This window comes from Oncorhynchus masou, chromosome 6 (assembly GCF_036934945.1).
Source record: "Oncorhynchus masou masou isolate Uvic2021 chromosome 6, UVic_Omas_1.1, whole genome shotgun sequence".
Taxonomy (NCBI): Eukaryota; Metazoa; Chordata; class Actinopteri; order Salmoniformes; family Salmonidae; genus Oncorhynchus; species Oncorhynchus masou.
Window position 1 is genome coordinate 66,796,858 of NC_088217.1, and position 13,257 is coordinate 66,810,114.

The 13,257-nt window shown below is 44.7% G+C and overlaps 1 protein-coding gene across 2 annotated transcripts in view; it reads left to right on the forward strand.

The window, feature by feature from the left end:
• pard3ba (par-3 family cell polarity regulator beta a) overlaps positions 1-13,257 on the forward strand; it is a 174,945-nt gene that overhangs the window by 133,840 nt on the left and 27,848 nt on the right. For both annotated transcript variants that reach the window (XM_064969419.1, XM_064969420.1), the window contains 2 exons: positions 4,599-4,706; positions 4,939-5,256. In XM_064969419.1, coding sequence (XP_064825491.1) covers positions 4,599-4,706; positions 4,939-5,256 — 426 coding nt within the window. The remainder of the gene's footprint in view (positions 1-4,598; positions 4,707-4,938; positions 5,257-13,257) is intronic.

Genomic DNA, 13,257 nt, shown 5'->3' on the forward strand with positions numbered 1-13,257 from the left:
CAACTGTGGGAAGCATTGGAGTCGACATGGGCAAGAATCCCTGTCGGACGCAATCGACACCTTGCAGAGTTCATGCCCAGACGAATTGAGGCTGTTCTGAAGGGAAAAGGGGGCGGCTCTAAATATTAGAAATTGGTTCTTAATGTTTTGTACACTCAGCGTCTATCTAATTGTGAGTCTCTCTCTATCTCTCTGTCTCTATCTCTCTCTGTCTCTCTGTCTCTCTCTATGTCTGTCTGTCTGTCTCTCTCTCTGTCTCTCTGTCTCTCTGTCTCTCTCCCTGTATCTGTCTGTCTGTCTGTCTCTCTCTCTCTCTGTCTGTCTGTCTCTCTCTCTGTCTGTCTGTCTCTCTCTCTGTCTGTCTGTCTCTCTCTCTGTCTAGAAGTGAGAGATGCTCTAATTTATGTAGACATAATGATCAGGCCAGCTGTCGGCTTCCATCACACACGCACTACTGTGTGAAAGAGAGGGACGGGCTCACTTCTCTCATGGAGGGCCAGACTGCCAGTGTCATTGAAGTGTTTGTGAAATAGATACTACTGCCAACCCCATGCTAAGAATGGGCAATCATTTCACCCATTCATAGTACTGTTCTTCTGACAGTGATTCAGTGTCTGCAGGTTGTACGGGAAGCAATGATAGGCTATTTGGGCTTGAAGAAGTGTTATCAAGCATCTTAGAGTAGTTTGCTGATCGAGGATCAGGTCCTCCCTGTCTATAATTTTAAAAGGCCAAGCTGACGCTGGAAAAATATGGCTTAGGACTAACCCATGCACCTGGATCAGGTGCAAAAGTGAAAAGGCTAAAATACTGTTACATTACGTGATAAATTCCCCTCCAATCTGGCGATCCAGCAGCAGTGCAGTGACCCTCGGCTGATTTGAGTGTGTCTTCTGTCTTCCATCAGGGTTGCCATTCACACCATGTCCCCCTCGGGGCTGTAATGAGAAGAGCCAGTGACAAGAATTAAGACAGGCCCCCTGTCCCTAATGAGCTGAACACAGACATCAGATTGGACTCGGCAGGGAGCTGACTCGCACGCACAGGCACACACCAAACACCGCAGTCGCGTTCAGCATAAGCAAAAGTCGCAGATAGAAATGTCATGAATAGAGCTGATTGCGATCCCTTCTTCTCTACGTCAAAGAGGCGTGTTTGTTTTACATATATTTCTAGAAACGTCATGATTTCTTATTCTATATGTCACAGAGGTGTTGTTTGTTCTACAATCATGTGTTTCTATCTGGATGTTTTCTGCTGAATGCGGCCCCCATCGGAAAGGGTTGTGGCAGATTTGCCCCCAGGCCATGCCCCTGGTAACATGGGGCTATAAGACCAGACATACTCTACCTGACAGAACACCCATTGTGTAATAAAGATATGTGAATTCTTCCATGGATTTGTATGTCTTGCTGCCTGTGAAGGCCATTGGGGGAATAGTTAGTGGATCAGAGAACCGTGTTTTGGTTGAGTGTCCCTTCGGAAGCTTGAGAGCGACATGTGATTCAACTCCGTGACTGGAGGGCAAAAACACTTTCGGGCCCGTAACCACAGTGTGCTGTCGAGGATCAGTTTTGCCTTTTGCGTCCAAATGATTGGAGGGGAGATCTGTTTCTAGATCAGCACTCCCACTGATGTTTTGTGATTACAAGTCCTGGTTTGCAACATGTAAAGTGTTGAATTAAAAGATACCATAAATGTTCCATATGCACAAAAAGCGTATTTCTCTAATGTTATTTCTCTCAAATGCACAAATTTGTTTACATCCTGTTCTTGAGCATTTTTCCTTTGCCAAGAAAATCCGTCCACCTGACCAGGTGTGGTATATCAGGAAGCTGATTAAACAGCTTGATCATTATACAGGTGCACAATGTGCAGTTTTGTCACACAACACAAGGAGTATCCGAGGAGTATTTGTGTCTGTAATAAAGCTATTTTGTTGGGGGAAAACTATTTCTGATTGGCTGGGCCTGGCTCCCAAGTGAGTGGGCGGCACTGCCCAGTCATGTGAAATCCATAGATTAGGGCATATTTACCAGGTTGCATTTTATATTTTTGTACAGTATATGTGAGAAAATATTTTTTGGGGGGGTCAGATAGATGCTGACCCTGGGTCCATTTTGCGTTTTCCCCGCTCATGGTTAAAGTTAGGATAGGGGGATGGGAAACTGATCCTAGGTCTGTACCGAGGGGAAACTTCACCCCGGAGCTACACGCACTCACCTCTGTCTGTCAGCATGTCGTATCACTTCAGAATACATACTGTATATTAATACCAGTTAATCATCATCTCAACCACATTTCCAACTCACACCCACTGCATTAACCCACTCTAGCAAATGATCACACTGCATTATCACCAACCTTTAACCATTGTACTAGAGGAAAAGGCGCTAATAAACATGTAGGAGTGAATTTGGTTCTTATGTGTGTAATAGTGTTTGTGTGAGCGATGGGCAGTGTTTCTCTGCTGTGAATTGCTAACGTGTGTGTGTGTGTACGCTAGTGCATGTGTGTGGTCGTCATGGTATCTGTGTGTGCACATGCGTACAGTACCAGTCAAAGGTTTGGACACACCTACTAATTTCTTTGTTTTTCTTTATTTTTTACTACTTTCCACATTGTAGGGTAATAGGGAAGACATCAAAACTATGAATTAACACAAATGGAATCATGTAGTAACCAAAAAAGTGTTAAACACTTTATATTATATTTTATATTTGAGATTCTTTGAAGTAGCCACCCTTTGCCACCCTTTGCCTTTGACAGCTTTGCACAGTCTTGGCATTCTCTAAACGAGCTTCATGAGGTAGTCACCTAGAATGCATTTCAATTAACAGGTGTGCCTTGTTAAGTCAATTTGTGGAATTTCCAATCAGTTGTGACAAGGTAGGGGTGGTATACAGAAGTCCTTATTAGGTCAAGAACAACTCAAATAAGCAAAGAGAAACAACATCAAGGTCAGTCAATCTAGAAAATTTCAATTACCATCAAGCGCTATGATGAAACTGGCTCTCATGATGACCGCCACAGGCAAGGAAGACCCAGAGTTCCCTCTGCTGCAGAGGATAAGTTCATTAGAGTTAATGGCACCTCAGATTGCAGCCCAAACAAATGCTTTACAGAGTTCAAGTAACAGACACATCTCAACATCAACTGTTCAGAGGAGACTGCGTGATTAGGTCGAATTGCTGCAAAGAAACCACTACTAAAGGACACCAATAATAAGAAGTGACTTGCTTGGGCCAAGAAACACGAGTAAAGGACATTAGACTGGTGGAAATCTTTCCGTTGGTCTGGAGTCCAAATTTGAGATCATCCGTTTACCGACACGGCAGTTGAAACAAAAGATCTCCACATGTGTGGTTCCCATTGTGAAGCATGGAGGAGGAGGTGTGATGGTATGGGGGTTCTTTGCTGGTGACACTGTCAGTGATTTATTTAGAATTCAAGGCACACTTAACCAGCATGGCTACCACAACATTCTGCGGCGATATGCCATCCCATCTGGTTTGCGCTTAGTGGGACTATCATTTGTTTTTCAACAGGACAATGACACAACACACCTCCAGGCTTTGTAAGGGGTATTTGACCAAGAAGGGGAGTGATTGAGTGCTGCATCAGATGACCTGGCCTCCACAATCACCCGACCTCAACCCAATTGAGATGGTTTGGGGTGAGTTGGACTGCGGAGTGAAGGAAAAGCAGTCAACAAGTGCTCAGCGTATGTGAGAACTCCTTCAAGACTGTTGGAAAAGAATTCCAGGTAAAGCTGGTTGATAGCTTTGCACACTCTTGGCATCCTATGAAGGCAATTGTTTATTTAACCTCTATCTAACTAGGCAAGTCAGTTAATAACAAATTCTTATTACCAATGACGACCTACCCTGGCCAAACCTGGATGACGCTGGGCCAAATTGTGTACCTCCCTATGGGACTCCCAATCACGTCCGGATGTAATACAGCCTGGATTCGGACCAGGGACTGCAGTGACGCCTCTTGCATTGAGATGCAGTGCCTTAGACCGCTGTGCCACTCGGGAGCAGCAAGGCAAATGGTGGCTACTTTGAAGAACCTCAAATATAAAATCTGTTTTGTTTGGCTATTTTTGGGGTTACTACATGATTCCATAAGTGTTATTTCATAGTTTTGATGTCTTCACTATTATTCTACAATGTAGAAAATAGTAAAAATAAAGAAAAACCCTTGAATGAGATGTGTCCAAACTTTTGACGTGTGTTTATATGTGTGTTTATATATATGTGTGTGTGTGTGTGTGTGTGTGTGTACAGGGTCTATGTGTGTCATCGATGCTGTGCAGTGTCCTGCTGTGTGGAAGTGTGAACACATGTTTGGCTGCGGTGTGAACTAGATTCTGCTGTTTGGTTCCAAACATGAAGCCTCGGATCCACTCTTTCTCTCACCTCTTGTCATCCCTCCACTGCTATGTGGCCTGCTGCTCAACTAGTTCCTTTCATAATCTCTGCAGCCTCTATTGTCGCTTTACGAACTGCCACAATGTTTTGAATACCAAATTAAACATCTTACAATTCTTTTCACTTTGTCTCGCTCCTTCTTTCTCTCTCAATCCCCCCCAGGTTTGGAAAGAAAAGGGAGGAGAAGAGCAAAGCGGAGGTGAAGGCTGCCAAGCAGAAGTTGGAGGCTCTGAGCGAGGAGGAGCTGAACAAGATTGAGGAGGGAGTGAGGTGAGCTCACACTGTTTGCCCTGTTATCTGTATGTATATCAATCAATGGTCTGTCTGTGTGTCTGTCTCGGTCTTCCTGTCTGTCACTCTCTGGCTCCACCCTTGATCATTCAAACACCACGCTATTACATATATACAATGTATGCCGTTTTTTGTCCAATCCCATCAAGTTAATGTGAGTTTGATTCAGACAGTGAGTGACGGTATCTATCCCCTCTTATATAACCGACAGACACGAGCTCCGATACATGGAGGTGCGGGATGGCCACGTGACCCCCGACCCCCTGCCACCCGACTTAGAGGACGATGACCATGACCCCAACTACGCCCGTATCAACACCTTTCGGGAGCCCCCCAAGGGCCCTTCGCCCTCCTACCTCAGCCGCACCCCTTCTCCTCAGCGAGCCCTCGGGGGACCACCCCCCGGCGGACCCTCGCACAGCCGCCAGCCCTCGGCAGAAGACTTAGAGGGGCTCTATGCCAAGGTTAACAAGCAGAGAGCCCCGCCCTCGACTTCCACGTCACAGCTTCAGCCCCCTCCGAGCGACAGGTGAGTTGATCCAAAAAACAAGAAATCACTCCTTCACAGTGCACTCCAATGTATGACCTAGCGTTGCTGTAGTGGGTCATACTGTCACTATGGGGTCAGTGGGATTGGGCAAGCATGGGGGGATATTTTGTTATCTTTGTTGCCTTCAAAGATCCATTTAAAAACATAAATATCCATGATAGATAATGTATTTATGTTAAAAGTTCTGTTTTTATTTAATTATTTCACTTATTTTTCTATACAAAATTTTGTATAATAAAAAATAAAATGTATTTACATAAGAATTCAGACCCTTTGCTATGAGACTCGAAATTGAGCTCAGGTGCATCCTGTTTCCATTGATCATCCTTGAGATTTTTCTACAACTTGACTGTGGTAAATTCAATTGATTGGACATGATTTGGAAAGGCACACACCTGTCTATATAAGGTCCCACAGTTGACAGTGCATGTAAGAGCAAAATCCAAGCCACGAGGTTTGAGAAACTGTCTGTAGAGCTCTGAGACAGGATTGTGTCGTCGCAGATCTGGGGAAGGGTACCCAAAAATTCCCCAAGAACACAGTGGCCTATTCTAGATGGAAAAAGTTTGGATCCACCAAGACTCTTCCTAGAGCTGGCCAAACTGAGCAATTGGGGGAGAAGGGCCTTGGTGAGGGAGGTGAACAAGAACCCGATGGTCATGCTGACAGAGCTCCAGAGTTACTCTGTGGAGATGGGAGAACCTTCCAGAAAGACAACAATCTCCGCATCACTCCACCAATCAGGCCTTTATGGAAGAGTGGCCAGACGAAAGCCACTTGTCAGTAAAGGGCACTTGGAGTTTTCCAAAAGGCACCTAAATGACTCTGACCATGAGCAACAAGATTCTCTTGTCTGATTAAACCAAGATTGAACTCTTTGGCCTGAATGCCAAGCGTCACGTCTGGAGGAAACCTGGCACCATCCCTACGGTAAAGCATGGTGGTGGCAGAATCAAGCTGGGGGATGTTTTTCAGCGGCCGGGACTGGGAGACTAGTCAGGATTGAGGGAAAGATGAACGGAGCAAAGTACAAAGAGATCCTTGATGAAAACCTCAGACTAGGGCGAAGGTTCACCTTCCAATAGGAAAACAACCCTAAGCACACAGCCAAAACAATACAGGAGTGGCTTCCGGACAAGTCTCTGAATGTCCTTTAGTGGCCCAGCCAGAGCCTGGACTTGAACCCGATTGAACATCTCTAGAGAGACCTGAAAATAGCTGTGCAGCGACGCTCCCCATCCAACTTGACAGAGCTTGAGAGGATATGCAGAGAAGAATGGGAGAAACACCCCAAATACAGGTGTGACAAGCTTGTAGCGTCATACCCAAGGAGACTCGAGGCTGTAATTGCTGCCAAATATTCTTCAACAAAGTACTGATTAAAGTGGCTGAATACTTATGTAAATGTATGATTTCATTTATTTTTTTTAGATTTGCTTAAATTTCTAAATCCTGTTTTTGCATTATGGATAAGTCTGTAACGTAAGAAAATTTGGAAAAACTCGGAGTCTGAATATTTTCCGAATGTGCTGTATCGCTAACAACCCAACACACAGCCGTGGATACATCATTTATGAGAATACTGTGGCCATTTCTCAGCGTGAGGGTTTCGGGTCCGCAGACCCTCAAGCTTTGCCCGAAGCAAACATTTAAAGTACGCTGTTTAGAATCATTAAGTAGGTGGTGTCATTTTAAAGGGAAAGAGGTAACAAACAAAGTCTACACCAGGAAAAAAATGTCAAAGCCTGTTCTCTTTGCTACCACACGACAAGCAGTACCAGTGCACCAAGTCTGTAACCAACAGGACCCTGAACAGCCTCTACCCCCAAGCCTTACAACTGCTAAACAAGACTGCTACATAGCTAATCAAATGGCTATCCGGACTACCTGCATTGGCCCTTATTTGCACTAACTCTCTTGTGCTGACTCTGAACACACACTCGACCCTACCCACACACTCACACACATACTTACACTGAAACCCCAACACACACACACACACACACACACACACACACACTACATACGCCCACACATAGAATGCACACACATGCATACTGACACCACACGTTCACACTCACCACATATGCTGCTGCTACTGTCTATTATCTACCATGTTGCCTAGTCACTTTACACCTACCTATATGTGCATAGCTACTTCAAATATCTTGTATCCCTGCACATCAACTCTGTGCTGGTGCTCCCTTTATATAGCCATCTTGTGTTTTACTCCTTATTGTCATTCATAATTCACTGTGTGTTTCTTCCTCATGTCACTATTTACTTTTTTTGTTTTATTAATTTTTTAAACCTTTATCTTAACTCTGCATTGTTGGGAAAGGACCCCTAAGTAAGCATTTCACTGTTAAGTCTACACCGGTTTACGAGGAATATGACGAATAACGTTTGATTTAATTTGATAGTTTGAGGGAGGTTGCGATAGAGGGAAGGAAAGGGGAGCGAGAGGGAAGGGAAAGGAACAGATTGGCTGCTGTGAAGGGAGCGAGTCGGACAGAGAGCGGCGGGGGGACAAAAGGGGGGGATAATTAGCCACAGTCTAGCAGCTTGACAGACCAGTGAGGCTCCTCCCCTCTCGTCTAACTGGCCACTTAATTCTTTCTATTTCTCCGCCTTGCTGTCTCTTCGTCTCTCCCTCGCCTCTCCTCTCCCTGCTCGACTACAGCAGCATAATTTGAACACTCCATATTCTGCCTGACATTTGTAATGGATGACTAATTTGAGCTAGCAACAGCGTGACATGATCAATTTAGTCTGGTTGGAATTGACTGTATGATAGTTTAGTTACGCCACATAGTCCTGGGTTCCAACCACACACACACGCACACGTTTGAAGACTTACAACACACATCTGCTTGCGAAACGCACCCATTCATTGATTCATTCATGCATATGGACACACAGCTTTGCCCGACACACACTCAAACCCGCTCAGTGGTTTTTTCAGCGAAGCCTTTTTGTAACCTAGCAACACTCCAGTCTAGAATCCAATGCCGCTTTTAGAGGACCAATTTGGATAGTGGAGAATTATATTATATTGTGGCTTCATTTGTGTGTGTTGTGTGTGTGTGCGCATACAGACCTACGCGTGTGTTTGATGTGCACATGCTCAGTAGTGGTAGTTCTCCTCCCCCCTCACCTGTCAGAAAGGAGAAAGTTGACTCTGGAGTGTCTACATCATTTAGTGCTGGAAATGTTTTCATTTGGACTTCGATGGCAGGTGTGTCCATGGATGGACGTCACATTTGATTACAGCGACACGAGAGGCTGACCTGTGGAGAGACAAAAACGTACCTACGCTTGTCAAATATTATTAGAGAATAGGTCAGCCAGTCTCTCCACAGACCAGGGGAAGGAAGGAAGGAAGGAAGGAAGGAAGGAAGGAAGGAAGGAAGGAAGGAAGGAAGGAAGGAAGGAAGGAAGGAAGGAAGGAGGGAAGGAGTGAAGGAAGGAGTGAAGGAAGGAGGGAAGGAAGGAGGGAAGGAAGGAACAAAGAAAATAGTCACCTGAGGAGTTTCGTATCAAGCCTTGTTGCTTATGTATTGTATTTCAATGTTGTTAAATAAAAAATATGAACGTCAGAATACAAAGTATATAGCCATAATTCTAGACACTAGTCCATCTGCAACCCATAAGGACAGTATGCACTCGTGGTGTCAGTTGGAAAGTGTGGGTTGGAGTTCTCCAGAACTATGCTGCTGACCGAATCGTTGTACACACACACCATTGCCCTCTCAGCCACCATAATTGCAAAGTTCCTCAGCGGATGATCAACACAGCACCATTTCCGTTTACTTAAATATTCCTTCGTCCTGTCCTGTCCTCTCTTTGATGTGGCCAGTCAGAGACAGTCCCAGTCCCGGTGGCCCTAGTTCATTGTCCAAGTCTCCCTAATTAGTCCTCCTGAGGTTGGACGTATACACACACAGGTTTGACAAACATCCCTGAGACCAAAGGGAATGGAAGGTTCTGAAAATTCTGGCTCCCCCAACCCTCCCCCCTGGAAAAGAGGGAAAATGGATATCTTTACCCTTTACTGAACTTTCCACTGGCGCTCTGGTCTCCCTGGTGTCTGGCTGGCAAACAAGAGGAGAAATTAGCTTCTGATGACAACCTGGTCCGAGGCTCCAATAGACATACACGAATGGACTTACACACACACAAAGAAACACACGTGCCTGCATAGACATGGTGCGGGTGGGTGGACCTGACCTCAAAGGCCAGCTGAATCACCAGTTCTGTATCCAAAATAGCTTCTCAGTAATCTTAGTATTTCTGCTTTCTGCCTAAAGTGTATGCTTAATGGAGGAGATATAACCTCACACATTATTCTGAAATGTTTTGTATTCTCTTAAACAGTTGAACTAAGTACAGAACCCTCTGCCCAGTTCCCACTAGGGTTAAATATCATCCCAGGAAAATGTTCCATCCCGAGAATAAATCACTTTTCTCCCACTTTTCACCCGGTATTTCCCGCCAAATCCGGAACTATCCTTCAAAAGCATTATAAAGCATATAATTATGCCTATGTCCGAATTTGATTAGAGCCTGATGCTACCTGAGCCTGATGAGCCATACATGAAATAAATGGTATGAGCCCTACATGAAAGACATTTAAATGAGGCCAAGCCCAAATGATTGTGCCGTTACCCAATGCATATATAATATAGGCTACTGCACATTACGCACAGCAGAAAAACATGAAAGCCCATAGATGTAGCTAGCTATATGCTCTCTTGGGTAAACATGTTTTTTTCTTATCTCTAGTAGTCCATATATCGGGTGATTTATATTGTATCACTCTAGAACAGGATTATCTATTGTGGGTGCAGTCTCAATGGAGTTGATGGAGGGTGAACGACTTCGAGAGAGTGCTCTCGCGTGCACCGACGTTCAAGCGACAGGCTGTTTTAAAACTCTGCAGCTGCAATGTTTTTTTTTTTAATATCATCTTTACAATAAAGTGACCCCCGAAAACCAATAAGGTGACTCCCGAAAGCCAGATAGAGATGGGTAAGTCAGACACACATTCCATCTTTATAATACTGCATAGACTATGCTGCAGAAAAAGCAGGCCTACTTGTCACAAAAGAATACATTTACCATGGTGAGATGAAAGGTCTACGCATTGTGAACTGCCCTCAATACTGGGATGGTGCTGTCTGTCCCCACCCTGAGCGTTTGATTATCATGCAGAGGCTGCACCGAACCAATATTTAGACATGGCATATAATTGAACAGTTCCATTTCACACCATGTGTTCATATAAATAATTAATTTCAATTTACCGGGGTTATTTATCCTGGGAAAAGGGAGTAGTTTTGGGCGGCATATCTCGGTAGCCGGGGTTCCCGCCATTCAACCATAGTGCCCACTACCTTCTCTCTCTCTTTCTCTCTCTCTCTCTTTCTCTCTTTCTCTCTCTCTCTCTCTCCCTTGATACTTCAAAGTACTTTGAGTAGCAGTTCCTATAGGTGCACTGAATTGTTGAGAGTTGAGAAATGCTTGATGCAAGAGCAATATTTTTAAGTGTTTTATTAAACACAAATGTGCACAAGGACACCAAAACTATACTTCTGGAAAGGTTTGTAATAATCTTGCACCCTCAAGATGGTGGACACTCGAGTGGCGCAGCGGGCTAAGGCACTGCATCCCAGTGCAAGAGGCATTACTACACTCCCTGGTTCAAATCCAGGGTATATCATATCCGGCTGTCCCATAGGGCGGCGCAAAATTGTCTCAGCATCGTCCTGGTTTGGTCGGGGAAGGCCATCATTGTAAATACTTGCCTAGTTAAATAAAGGTAAAACAAAATGTCAACTACACCGAGGGCCAAGTGTCTGCAGGTTCTCTCCACCCTTGTAGTTGATTGATAAATTAAGATCACTAATTAGTAAGGAACTCCCCTCAACTGTTTGTCTAAGTCTTAATTGAAAGGAATAATCAAAAACCCGCAGACACTCGGCCCTCCGTGGAATGAGGTTGACACCCCTGCTTAAATACTCTTCCTTATCTGTTCGTTGATTCATCCTTCCGTGCCGAGATCCAAAACATTACATGAAGGCTGAGACCTTGGGGTTGAATAGGCTATTCATTTGAAACTTCTTAATCGCTTAAGGACACACATGGCTGATTTTTATGGCTCAGGGGCCCAGATACCAATTACTAAGACTTGCTTTACGGTAACCTCTGACCTTAGAGAGGGTACCTAGAGACCAAATTCCAATAGGGAATAATCATCAAACTAGGGTTCTTATTAACTGAATGAATGGGGAGTCATTTAGTAGGTACGTGCTGAACGTTCACATGGGCTGTGTCTAATATGCCACCACCCTATTCCCTAAAAGAAGTGCACTACAAAGTGCAGGGCTACTCAACCCTCTTCCTGGAGAGCTACCCTCCTGTAGGTTTTTGCCTATCCCCAGTTGCAACTAACATGAGCTTATCAACCAGTTAATTGTTAGACTCAGGTGTGCTAGATTAGGTTGGAGCAAAAACCTACACGAGGGTAGCTCTCCATGTACAGTCTGCTGCCTCAGTTTGTATGATGGCAATTTGCATATACTCCAGAATGTTATGAAGAGGGATCCGATGAATTGCAATTAATTGCAAAGTCCCTCTTTGCCATGCAAATTAACTGAATCCCCCCCAAAAAACAATTCCACTGCATTTCAGCCCTGCCACAAAAGGACCAGCTGACATCATGTCAGTGATTCTCTCGTTAACACAGGTGTGCGTGTTGACTAGGACAAGGCTGGAGATCACTCTGTCATGCTGATTGAGTTTGAATAACAGACTGGAAGCTTCAACCGGAGGGTGGTGCTTGGAATCATTGTTATTCCTCTGTCAGCCATGGCTACCTGCAAGGAAACACGTGCCGTCATCCTTGCTTTGCACAAAAAGGGCTTCACGGGCAAGGATATTGCTGCCAGTAAGATTGCACCTAAATCAACCATTTATTGGCTCATCAAGAACTTCAAGGAGAGCTGTTCAATTGTTGTGAAGAAGGCTTCAGGGCGCCCAAGAAAGTCCAGCAAGTGCCAGGACCGTCTCCTAAAGTTGATTCAGCCGCGGGATTGGGGCACCACCAGTACAGAGCTTGCTAAGGAATGGCAGCAGGCAGGTGTGAATGCATCTGCACGCACAGTGAGGTGAAGACTTTTGGAGGATGTCCTGGTGTCGAGAAGGGCAGCAAAGAAGCCACTTCTCTCCAGGACAAACATCAGGGACAGACTGATATTCTGCAAAAGGTACAGGGATTGGACTTTCCAATTGTTTGGGGCATCCGGAAAAAAGCTTGTCCGGAGAAGACGAGGTGAGCGCTACCATCAGTCCTGTGTCATGCCAACAGTAAAGCATCCTGAGATCATTCATGTGTGGGGTTGCTTCTCAGCCAAGGGAGTGGGCTCACTCACAATTATGCCTAAGAACACAGCCATATATAAAGAATGGTACCAACACATCCTCCGAGAGCAACTTCTCCCAACCATCCAGGAACAGTTTGGTGACGAATGCCCTTTCCAGCATGATGGAGCACCTTGCCATAAGGCAAAAGTGATAACTAAGTGGCTTGGAACAAAACATCAATATTTTGGGTCCATGGCCAGGAAACTCCCCAGACCTTAATCCCATTGAGAACTTGTGGTAAATCCTCAAGAGGCTGGTGGACAAAAAAAAAAAACACAAATTCTGACACAAACTCCAAGCATTGATTATGCAAGAATGGGCTGCCATGAGTCAGGATGTGGCCCAGAAGTTAATTGACAGCATGCCAGAGGTCTTGAAAAAGAAGGGTCAACACTGCAAATATTGACTCTTTGCATCAACTTCATGTAATTGTCAATAAAAGCCATTGACACTTATGAAACGCTTATAATTACACTTCAGTAATCCATAGTAACATCTGACAAAAATATCTAAAGACACTGGAGCAGCAGACTTTGTGGGAGTTAATATTTGTGT